This window comes from Prosopis cineraria, unplaced genomic scaffold (genome assembly GCF_029017545.1).
Source record: "Prosopis cineraria cultivar Desert tree isolate PC_DT_omini unplaced genomic scaffold, ASM2901754v1 PC9, whole genome shotgun sequence".
NCBI classification, from domain to species: Eukaryota; Viridiplantae; Streptophyta; class Magnoliopsida; order Fabales; family Fabaceae; genus Prosopis; species Prosopis cineraria.
In genome coordinates, this window is record NW_026555340.1 from 24404030 (window position 1) to 24415211 (window position 11182).

General features: G+C 34.4%; 2 protein-coding genes and 1 pseudogene across 2 annotated transcripts; all 3 read right to left on the reverse strand.

Annotated features, from left to right (window-relative positions):
• Positions 1 to 1584: 1584 nt before the first annotated feature.
• Positions 1585 to 2924, reverse strand: LOC129320507 (probable xyloglucan endotransglucosylase/hydrolase protein 23). The gene is made up of 3 exons (XM_054966001.1): positions 2575 to 2924; positions 2284 to 2477; positions 1585 to 2182 (listed from the first exon to the last, which is right to left on the reverse strand). The coding sequence occupies exons 1-3, from the start codon at positions 2863 to 2865 to the stop codon at positions 1780 to 1782; spliced, it is 888 nt and encodes a 295-aa protein (XP_054821976.1). The 5' UTR covers positions 2866 to 2924; the 3' UTR covers positions 1585 to 1779.
• Positions 2925 to 4455: 1531 nt separating this feature from the next.
• LOC129320508 (probable xyloglucan endotransglucosylase/hydrolase protein 23) lies at positions 4456 to 5734 on the reverse strand (annotated as a pseudogene).
• Positions 5735 to 9128: 3394 nt separating this feature from the next.
• LOC129320509 (probable xyloglucan endotransglucosylase/hydrolase protein 23) lies at positions 9129 to 10366 on the reverse strand. The gene is made up of 3 exons (XM_054966002.1): positions 10047 to 10366; positions 9762 to 9955; positions 9129 to 9672 (listed from the first exon to the last, which is right to left on the reverse strand). The coding sequence occupies exons 1-3, from the start codon at positions 10308 to 10310 to the stop codon at positions 9279 to 9281; spliced, it is 852 nt and encodes a 283-aa protein (XP_054821977.1). The 5' UTR covers positions 10311 to 10366; the 3' UTR covers positions 9129 to 9278.
• Positions 10367 to 11182: the final 816 nt, after the last annotated feature.

Below are 11182 nucleotides of genomic sequence, written 5' to 3' on the forward strand. Positions count from 1 at the left end.
GATTATGATGTAATTTTTTAGGTATTATTTAGGGTGTGTTTGAATTTTAATTGAAAAAAATTAATTTTTAAAATATGATGATGTTTGGATAAATTTTTAAAAATTGATTGTGATAAAGTTGATGATGTTTAAATAATTTTTTTAAAATTAATTTTGAGTGAGTAATTCTACTATTCAAAATGACAAGTTAATAATGTTCAGAATTAATTTTTTAAAATGAAACAAATTTTAGCTTATCCCAAATAAAGTTTTAGAAAAAAATAAAGTTTGTGAAAATTAGTGTGTTTGGATAAAATTTTTCAAAACCCATAGTCTTGAATTTAGAATTGATTCTAGAAGGATATTCAAATAGACTCTTAAATATTTTTTAAAATTATCCTTCATGGAAGGAAAAAAATAATATGACATTACTTTTTTAACTTATTATATAGAGACATATTTAAAATTTTACACACTTTTTTTTTTTTTTTTTTTGCATTAATATCAATAAAGTTGGTAAAAATAATTTATAAAAAAAGATAAGAGAAGTACGGCTCAACAAACATAAATAGCAATTTTGTCCATATTATATAACATAAATTAAAATTCTTCTATGTATGGGATTGTCCTTACATTTGGTATGCATTAATTAATTGTACTATTCTGTACGCTGTGTTTGGGTGTAGCAATCATCTTTACATTAGAGAGATTGATTACATTAAAATTTGCAACTTCTTCACATCTGAGCTGTGTGTGGCACTCCGTGTGCATGTATGTAATACTGTTGGGGAAAATCATGAAAAACCAGCCAACGATTTGTCATGCAAAATATCAACTGTGACTATGAGGTCCTCAGAAAATTATATTAATATGATTGTGTTCCAATTGTTTTCAACAAGTACTTAGTAGCTTGAATTTATCTGATCTTTCTTCTGTTTTTCCACTAAGTTTTCGCATCCTATTTGATTCCATGACTTCTTGAAAAAATGACCATACAATCACTTGAATTATATAAATAGTAATTTAATCTTTTAAAATGTCATAATTTTACTCAGATTTTTAGAAACTCTTATGTTAATAAATTTTAAATTGAAAAAATTATTTTATGATTTCATTCAATTCTTAAGATTCTTTAAATAAAAGTTGTGATTAGAGTTTGTTATTTTAAAATTTTATTTTTTAATAACATAAATTATACTTGATAAATTATTATTATTTATTTTACTCTTATGATTTATATAATAAAAGTTATTCCTTAAATAAAAGTTATGATTGAAGCTTATTATTTTGAGAACTTATTTTTTAATAATAAAAATTACATTTGACATTTTTTGTTCAATTCATACGATTTACAAAATAAAATTTGTTATTTTTTAAAAGAATTGTGATTAGGGTTTGTTCTTTTCAATAAGAGTGAAATAATCTTTTTATTTTAAAATTTATTGAAATAGAAATCCCTAAAAAAAATTGTGATATTTTGATAGATCAAGCTATCATTTGTATAATTTGGGAAGGATTTTGTTGTCATTTTACCAAAATTCTTTTCTTTAACCTTGTTTCATTTTTATCGTTAACAAAATAACCTGAAGAATATGATGGAAAATGTAACAGAGAAGACCATCATTTTACTACGAAATGATCTATTTTACATCATAAAGAATAGCCATTATGTCATCACACCATCACAGCGATGACTACAATGGAAACGAACGAATGAATTGAATCCAAAATTTTCACATCCACAAATTATAGTTACGTAACCGTTACTGAGAAAAATAAATTTCGCTGCTCAGTTTTGCCTTAGGAGGCTCTGCATTCTGGAGGAAGACCTTGAGGAAACCTCTTAACATCTGCGCAGTAATTGTAGATCATGTAGTTTTTCTGTACCCATCTCAGCCACTCTTGTGAAGTAGTGTCAAGCTCTTGTGAGAGCCACGAGGAACTGGTGGAGGATGAAGATGATGAAGTTGAAGGACAAGATGATTTGCCAGAAGACCAGACGCAAGCATCAGCTTTGAAGTTTTTGTAGGAAGCAGTGAAGGGAGCCTGGGTCCAATCCGTCTTCACGAGGCCACCTCTTGTTGCCCAGTCATCTGCATTCCACAAGCTTGAGTATATCCTCATTGGCTGGTTCTTCGGGAATGGGACACCAATGGACTCTGAGTTCTTGAACTCTCTGATAGGAGTTCCATCCACTGAGAATCTGAATCAACAAAGGAAACAGAATGATATATCAGTCTATGCAGTATTAGAAGATGAGAAGAGAAACACGTGGAAATGATTGGATGGAGAATAAGAACATACATGATTCTTTGGGGGTTCCAGAGGATAGAGTAAGTGTGGAAATCTGCGGTTGGATCAAACCAGAGATAGAACTGCTGCTCTCTGTTTCCTTTGCCTTGGCTGAACACGTTGGTGTGAAGGACATATGGATCACCACTGAGGTTTCCCAGAAATTCATAGTCAATTTCATCCCAGTTTGATCCCTTTGAAGACAACTGCAAAACCAAAAGAAGACAGATCAGATTTAAATTGCCGTACATAAACCTTGAAAGTTAATGTTTTGCAAAATTGACAATAAGCAAAGAAACTTACATAATAGGCAGTGACAGTGCCAGCAGAATTTCCAGGGACGAGCTTGAGTTGCATATCAATCTTGCCAAAGAGATACTCATTCTTGGATTGAAAACCTGAGCCTGATGCTTTGTCCAGTGAGAGAGTGAGAAGCTCGCCATTGTTGAGCATCTTGCCTCGACCATCGCCCCAAGTTATGTCAAACTCTTGGTTCAAATCACCAGCAAAGGCAACAACCATGAGAGAACCGACAAGAAGAGGAACCAGAAGCATCACTGATACACATCTGAAAGAAGCAGCAGATGAAGCCATGTTGTAAGAGAGAGATTGGAGTGATTTTTTCAAATAGCTAGTGAAGTTTGAAGGATGAAGATAAGAATGAACTTGGGGTCGGCATTTATAACCAGCAGGCGTAGCGAATAGAGAGTGAGGAAATGAGGTCGAAGGTTCAGTGAGCTAGCTATGGATGTGTTGTATTGTGGAGTTGTTGTGTTCCTCTAAAACAGAACTCTATGAGTAACGTATTAGCTGTCCAGATCGCACTCGATTTAGGTACTATTCAATTCAATACCAAATTATTAACGCGTTGTCTATTAAACTTGAACGAAAAGCTTAGGCCTGTCACGGCTCAACTTTTTAATCTTCATTGAATTGATCTGTGGGTCCCACTGCCAGCAAAGAAAGCAACTTTTGCAGCTATATTTTTATTCCACCAATAGGAGAGGCCCTCCACCGCCATGGATGGGCCTGCTTCAGAGAAACATGGGCAAAAAACGTCATTGTCTTTATCCTGTTCCTAACACACGCACGTGCTTAGGCGCTTCAAATCACGTGTAGCCTATTCCAACGTCTCTGGTTGAAACCAGCGAAGAACTTGACAGTTTGTTCTTGTAAAGAAACTTGGGAAGAGACCGAACTGCATGTAGTAATTTCTTATCTCTCGTGCCAACTACGCTAGTCCTCTTAATCTTAAATGCTTCCAGGTTTTAAGTATAAAGGCAACCTTTTTAGTATTAAAAGTTGTCAATGTGTAGATTGACAATAGTAATAATTTGCCATAACATTTTTCTAAGGTTATAGTATTAAAAATTTAAAGAGCTTTGTATCAAGTTAATGGTTGAAATTCAAGCGTTAAGAATAAATACAAATAAATTATAGAGATGAAAGTTAGAGATTTCCTGAACCTGTAGTTATGATTAAAAAAAAAAATCAAACGAACATATGATATTTTCGTGTCTGGCATTTTTGGAGAGAATAAGAATAACAACTTTGCGTTTTGATGAGAAATTCTCTGAACTTGATGCTAGTTGAATCTTTCCTTGTGAAACTGGGTGGGAATATTGGTGCTCTGGTGTTCACTGCCTTGGTGAAAATTGTTTCTGCTTAGTTTTGCGACATGTTAACTTTGTTTTTATTTTGCTTTATAGAGTTCATTTAACTGGTATCTGGAGGCATTTGAGGCTCTCATGAGGTGATGCATTTTTTCATTTACTTTCTGTTTGGTCTATAATGATTGTCCCTTTGCCTCCTCTGTTGTACACTTCTTTCACTTCTTTGAAATAATTCTTCAATATATATTTCAACTGCAATTTTTTTTTTCTTTGCTTTCGTGTCTGAAGTCTGAGAATTGATTCCTTGCTTCACATTGTAATACTACTCCATCCTTCAGTTCGAAGTGAAAAACGTGGGTCATAATATTTATTACTCTATTGTATTATGAGGTATATTTTATTTGTTTGAACATAGAGCTTGTTAGACTGGATCTGAACTATTTCTATATTTAGTTTGTCTCCCTGTGGTAGAATGAAATTGTTGATGCCTTGATGATTCAAGCCCTAGTGAAGTATTAAATTGCTGCATGAAAAAGCTCTGATTATTATAGACTTGGTGGTAGCTTATCTGAATGCTCAGGACCAAAATTTTATTATGAAAGGGAGATATATTACATCATAAAAAATAATCAAACATGTCATCACACACGATGACAAAAAGAATGAAAGAATTTAAGCCAACATTTAATGCAATGCATTGGCAGCTCTGTTTTCTCTTATAAGGTTTTGCATTCTGGTGGAAGGCCCTGAGGAAACCTCTTAACGTCTGCGCAGTAATTGTAGATCATGTAGTTTTTCTGTACCCATCTCAGTCTCTCTTGTGAAGTAGTGTCAAGCTCTTGTGAGAGCCACGATGACTGGTGGACGATGCAGTTGATGAAGTTGAAGGACAAGATGATTTGCCAGAAGACCAGACGCAAGCATCAGCTTTGAAGTTTTTGTAGGAAGCAGTGAAGGGAGCTTGACTCCAATCCGTCTTCACGAGGCCACCTCTTGTTGCCCAGTCATCTGCATTCCACAAGCTTGAGTATATCCTCATTGGCTGGCTCTTCGGGAAAGGGAGACCATGGACTCTGAGTTTTTGAACTCTCTGATAGGAGTTCCATCCACCGAGAATCTGAAGCAACAAAGGAAACAGAATGATATATCAGTCTATGCAGTATTAGAAGATGAGAAGAGAAACACGTGGAAATGATTGGATGGAGAATAAGAACATACATGATTCTTTGGGGGTTCCAGAGGATAGAGTAAGTGTGGAAATCTGCGGTTGGGTCAAACCAGAGATAGAATTGCTGCTCTCTGTTTCCTTTTCCCTGGCTGAACACATTTGTGTGAAGGATGTAGGGATCACCACTCAAGTTTCCCAGAAATTCAAAGTCTATCTCATCCCAGTTTGATCCTTTTGAAGATAACTGCAAGTGCCAGAAAAGACAGATTTTGTTAGATCACAGTGGGTAATATCTTCAAAAATCATATGCAATGGCAAGGGAAAGAAACTTACATAATAGGCAGTGACAGTGCCAGCAGAGTTTCCAGGGACGAGCTTGAGCTGCATGTCGATCTTGCCGAAGAGATACTCATTCTTGGATTGAAAACCTGAGCCTGATGCCTTGTCGAGCGAGAGAGTGAGAAGCTCACCATTGTTGATCATCTTGCCTCGACCATCCCCCCACGTTATGTCAAACTCTTGGTTCAAGTTACCAGCCAGGGCGACAACCATGAGAGAGCTAACAAGAAGAGGAACAAGAAGCATGATTGACACAGTTGTAGAAGAAGCCATGTTGAATGAGAAGAGAGGAAAGTGATGTTGGCTAATTGCTTGTATTGTATAAACAAAAGAATGAGGATGACTGTGAATTTGGTCGAGGTTGGCATTTATAACAAAGCAGGTGAAGCAAGCAGAAGGAGAGGAAAGGCCCAGGAAGTTGCAGGAGCTAGCTGTAATGCAGTATCATGCTGAGACGTGTTCCTCAAAAAGCGAACCCATGAGCAACAAATTAGCTGTGCAGATCGCACTGGGATCTGGTGATATTCTGTACCAAATGTTTGACCTGATGTCATGTATACAGTATTTAATTGGAATGACAAGTTCAGATTTTTCAGAGTGGCTGTAATATCTAATGTCTCACAGCCATACCCCCTGATTAGTGTTTATTGATTGATCAATTATCTGGGTACCACCGCCAACCCAACACTCAACTTCTGCAGTTACATATTAAACTTTACAATTTCTGAACCTCAAGAGACTTCACCGCCATGGCCCACCCGTTAGACATGGACGAAGCATTTCATTGTGGCCCTTTTAATTTTTGCAAGAGAAGCATCCTTCTGCTTTCTCTTACGCGGAGGTAAATTGAACATTATATTTGGCCTCTCTCAAGGCGAGATTGAATTAATTTTGAAGTCAATTGCGACTTGCAAGCATTAGTGAAATTTGTGCGTGTAATAAATAAGAGGACCAGGACTCTTGTGGCATATTTTTCACCCGTTTTCATTAGAGTTAGATTAGATGAAGGGACTAGACATTCCCAATTAGACGAACAAAAATTTGAATTCATGTTAAGAAAGATATTCACATTTAATGTTTTACCATATGTCAAATAAAATTGTTTTAGATGATATCTCGGAGCAATTAAAAAAACAAAAAGAATTAGATGAATGTAGTAGTGAATGAATATGATTTTTAAAATTGAATTTTTTTGGGTAATCAAATTGATTTTTATTAAACATAAATTTATTTAATTGATTGTAATTCAATTTTACGGCGACATGTTATTTGCTTTGTTAAAATTATATAGATCTCCCATATATTTTAAAAACTTACACTTTAGAATAATTTTTAACATGCTTAAGAATATTCTATTAACGATTTTAAAAATACGTTTTTTATTTGTAATTATATTACAAAATTAAAATTATTAATTTTCTTTATAATCTGGTTGTCTACTTTCTTTGTCTTCAATTTAAAAAACTTTAAATAATTAGGTTTGATGATATTTAAATAAATAATTTAAAAATATTGTTGAAAATTAATACTTTTTTTAACAAAATAAGCATAAAATACATTAACTAAATTATATATATTTTATTAGATCCCTATTTTCATTAATTTTTTCGAATTTGAACTATTATTTTACCCAACTAATATATTTAAATTTAAAAATTTATTAAATAAAAATTCAAACAAGAAAGTAAAAAAAATATGGATTCAAATTTTAAAGCTTTTCAGGTAAACTAAATGATTTTTAAAACAACATCTGAAGTATTTTCATTCGCATATGTGATTCAAAGGTTAATTAATATATAGTTACGTGGATAAAAATAAAATTTTAATACAAAACAAAAATTTATGTCTTGGGACTGTTATTTAAAAAAAAAACATTCGTATAGATTTTTAAAATATATACATATAGGTGTAAATTGTACTCAATAATCAAGATAAGATAAGGAATTTTAAAAGCTTTTGTTACATCCATGGCCGTGTATTACACTTGTCAGCCAACACCGACTACGCCGATGTTTTGTGGTCGGCACGGGGCTCCACCGCCTCTGTGCCATTCTTGTCCTCTACTTCTACGTAGCAATGTTAAATTGTTCACACAGGACCCTTGCAAAATTTAATAAGATTAATCACATTTTTAAAATGTCCTTTATCTCTTCCATTCATAACTTGACTAGTAATTTTACCTTGGCTAAGGGTAATTTTAAAAAGCTGTTAAAAAATTTATATTTAATTAGTTTTATCTTATTTTTTTATATTTGAGGAAAGTAATTAACAGGATTTTATAAAAAGATGGGAAGGAGTATAATTCACGTGTTTGACGCGCTCCCGACGACTTTGGAAGAGATTAGAACTTTATCATCCTTCTTATGTACTCTTACTCTATAACACAGGCATATCTGTCATTAGCAAGTTTTCCATGCCTAGTGCTGGATATAAACTTATTTCATTAGTTAAAAAATATAAATTAAAAAGTTAGATGCTAAAATATCTTTTAAGATTTAATTATTATTATTTTTTAAAATATTCTTATTAATAATGACTTTAAATTTATTGTAGGATATTTAATAGGAATAAATATAAAAAAATAAAATTAGTTTAAAAATAAATAACTATTTTATTAAAAAATAAAATTTAATTAAAAATATTTTATATTTTTAAATGAAAGGTACATCTTATTCTAATATATAATTAAAAATACTGCACATATGCGTGTACGCGCGTGTATTTTTTTTTTTTTTAAGAAACTAATTTAAGGCCCGCACGAGTTCCAAGTCTAATACATAGGAGTCCCAGATCAAGTCGAAGTTGCAACACTACACGGTATTAGGGTTATCTATTGTGTAATGGTTTCTAGAGCATTCTTTATTATTTTGTACTGGCCTATTGGCCCACGTAGCCCTCTGTTGTATGATGTATTGCCCTGTACCCAGTACAGTATTCATTGTTATGAAGAGAGGAAATATTTTCAGAATAATTCTATTTATATACGTGTATGTATGTATAAACTTTTGTTTGGGCTACCCACATGCATATTATTAAAAGTAATATTGTTTGAGATATTATTAAATATTAAAAGTGAGTATCTCTTTTAATAAAAATTTAAATATTAATTCATATGATCATGCTGTAAAGAGCTAACATCTTCAGTTAAATCTCAATATATATGTTTCAACTTTTCTCAACTAAGCAACGCATCATAACTAGAAATATAATTGATATCTAATTGAAGCTTTGTATAAACTTTGGATTCAAATGATATTTTGAAGGCCAGTGAAAATCTAGGTGAATTAAGGTTAATTCTTTCTGAGAAGCGGTCAGATATGGTACGTCATTAAGTTTCTTAGATCATACTATTAGGTTAATTAAGGAACGTATATATACACCCACACTAACGCGTCGTAAAAGACGTGCCTTTCATGTTGACTATTGCGCATTAAATATGCAATTGATGATGACGTCTTAAAAAAAAAAAAAAAACTACGTACTACTGTATTCGTGAACCAGTTGGATTTAGCGTTTTTAATTTGCTTTATCTTAGGAGTTAGTAGAGACTGTGAAAAACTAGTAGCTTATCTGAATCCTGTTTGTGCCATAGTCATCATGGGTTCCTGGTATAGTAATAGAATTGCCTTCGGTTTGATTTTACCTCCCTACCTTTTGAACCGCGGTGAAATATAGGTTGCTTTCCTAACATGTTCATAACAGAAAAATTGCATGCGGAATTTATAACACAAACAATGGGAAGGAGAAAGCAGTATATATATATATATATATATATTCCGATTTCCGTAATCAAAAAAATTAATTACATCACAAAGAATGACCCTAAATATATAGCGATGTCAAATACACAAAAAGCTCATAAATTTAACGCATGGCTTGGTACGTTATTAAGAGGCTTTGCATTCTGGCGGAAGGCCCTGAGGAAACCTCTTAACGTCTGTGCAGTAATTGTAGATCATATAATTTTTCTGAACCCATCTGAGCCTCTCTTGAGAAGTAGTGTCCAGCTCTTGTGAGAGCCACGAGGAACTCGTGGCGGATGAAGTTGAAGGACAAGACGATTTGCCAGAAGACCAGACGCAAGCATCAGCTTTGAAGTTTCTGTAGGAAGCAGTGAAGGGAGCTTGACTCCAATCCGTCTTCACGAGGCCACCTCTTGTTGCCCAGTCATCTGCATTCCACAGGCTTGAGTATATCCTCATTGGCTGGTTCTTTGGGAATGGGACACCAATAGACTCCGAGTTCTTGAACTCTCTAATGGGAGTTCCATCCACTGAGAATCTGAATCAAATTGATTTATCAGTCCACGCAGGATTAAAAGGACAGAAGAGAAACACAAGAAATAATTGAATCGAGAATAAGAGCTTTACATGATCCTTTGGGGGTTCCAGAGGATAGAGTAAGTGTGGAAATCTGCGGTTGGGTCAAACCAGAGATAGAACTGTTGCTCTCTGTTTCCTTTTCCCTGGCTGAACACGTTGGTGTGAAGAATATAGGGATCACCGCTCAGGTTTCCCAGAAATTCAAAGTCTATCTCATCCCAAGTTGATCCTTTTGAAGATAACTGCAAGTGCCAATAAAGACATAGATTTTGTTAGGTCATAATGGGTGATCCCTTAAAAGATTACTCTGCACTAACCCAAAAAAAAGCTTACATAATAGGCAGTGACAGTGCCAGCAGAGTTTCCAGGGACGAGCTTGAGCTGCATGTCGATCTTGCCGAAGAGATACTCATTCTTGGATTGAAAACCTGAGCCTGATGCCTTGTCGAGCGAGAGAGTGAGAAGCTCGCCATTGTTGATCATCTTGCCTCGACCATCCCCCCACGTTATGTCAAACTCTTGGTTCAAATTACCAGCAAGGGCGACAACCATGAGAGAGCTAACAAGAAGCATGATCGATACAGTAGAAGAACCCATATTGAAAAGTGTCGCAGTAGCGATCTTTGCTATTCGCTAATATTGCTAGCGAAGAATGAAAGATGAGAGTGAATATGGTATGGATGAAGGTGAGGAGGGTATTTATAGCAAAGAGGTTAAGAGGATGAATGAAGCGAGTGTGGTGAGAAGGCCCCATGAAAGTGCAGTAAGCAAGCTGGATGACAGTAAAGAAACATCTGTCCAGGATGGCACTAGTTAATGGGTAATAAGTGAAAGCACAAGCAGTACAAATTAAAATCATTGAAGTAGCGCGGAATGATAAAGGAGTTCAAAATAGAGGCGAGTAGTTATCAATTGGCTGGGTTGGTGAGGCACCGTACGCCAGCCGAGACCTCATCTTTAACAGCTATATTATTATAATTAACTAAAATTCCTGAACGAGAAGAGCCTCCACCGCCACGGCCCGCTTGAGTGCCTCAGTGACGACACCAAAGGAAACTTCCGTGTCCTGATCCATGGATATTTATCAATATCTTATATCTCTAATTTTCTCCCTCTATATACCGTGCGTGCATGATCTTATATACTATACCCCAGTTGTGTCTACAAATCGAAATCATCCTGCAACGAGTTTCACATCTTCTTTTTTAAAAAAGGATGATATGGGCAGGTGGGTGGTACATGGGCTATTACTATCATTTATGTATTCTGGAATTTGGATTCAATGGACGAGAAAGATTGCGATATTTGCATATTAAAGTGGATTTATTAATGGTGGCCAAAAAGTGGTTCATGGACAGCTAGCATCATCAGTATTTGCACGGAATAATGATATTATTCCAAAAAAAGAATTATAGTATTTTATTTTAAACGAAAAAGGCTGAAATATATAAAATTTTCTTAAACTTAAA

Bases quoted from the DNA above. Each gene is read 5' to 3' on its own strand.
- LOC129320509 (XM_054966002.1), bottom strand. From the start codon at position 10,310: ATGGGTTCTTCTACTGTATCGATCATGCTTCTTGTTAGCTCTCTCATG. The intron at 9,956-10,046 runs GTAAGCTTTTTT...TGGCACTTGCAG, and splicing joins GCACTGTCACTGCCTATTAT to TTATCTTCAAAAGGATCAAC. The intron at 9,673-9,761 runs GTAAAGCTCTTA...AATTTGATTCAG, and splicing joins TGGAACCCCCAAAGGATCAT to ATTCTCAGTGGATGGAACTC.
- LOC129320507 (XM_054966001.1), bottom strand. From the start codon at position 2,865: ATGGCTTCATCTGCTGCTTCTTTCAGATGTGTATCAGTGATGCTTCTG. The intron at 2,478-2,574 runs GTAAGTTTCTTT...TTGGTTTTGCAG, and splicing joins GCACTGTCACTGCCTATTAT to TTGTCTTCAAAGGGATCAAA. The intron at 2,183-2,283 runs GTATGTTCTTAT...TTGTTGATTCAG, and splicing joins TGGAACCCCCAAAGAATCAT to ATTCTCAGTGGATGGAACTC.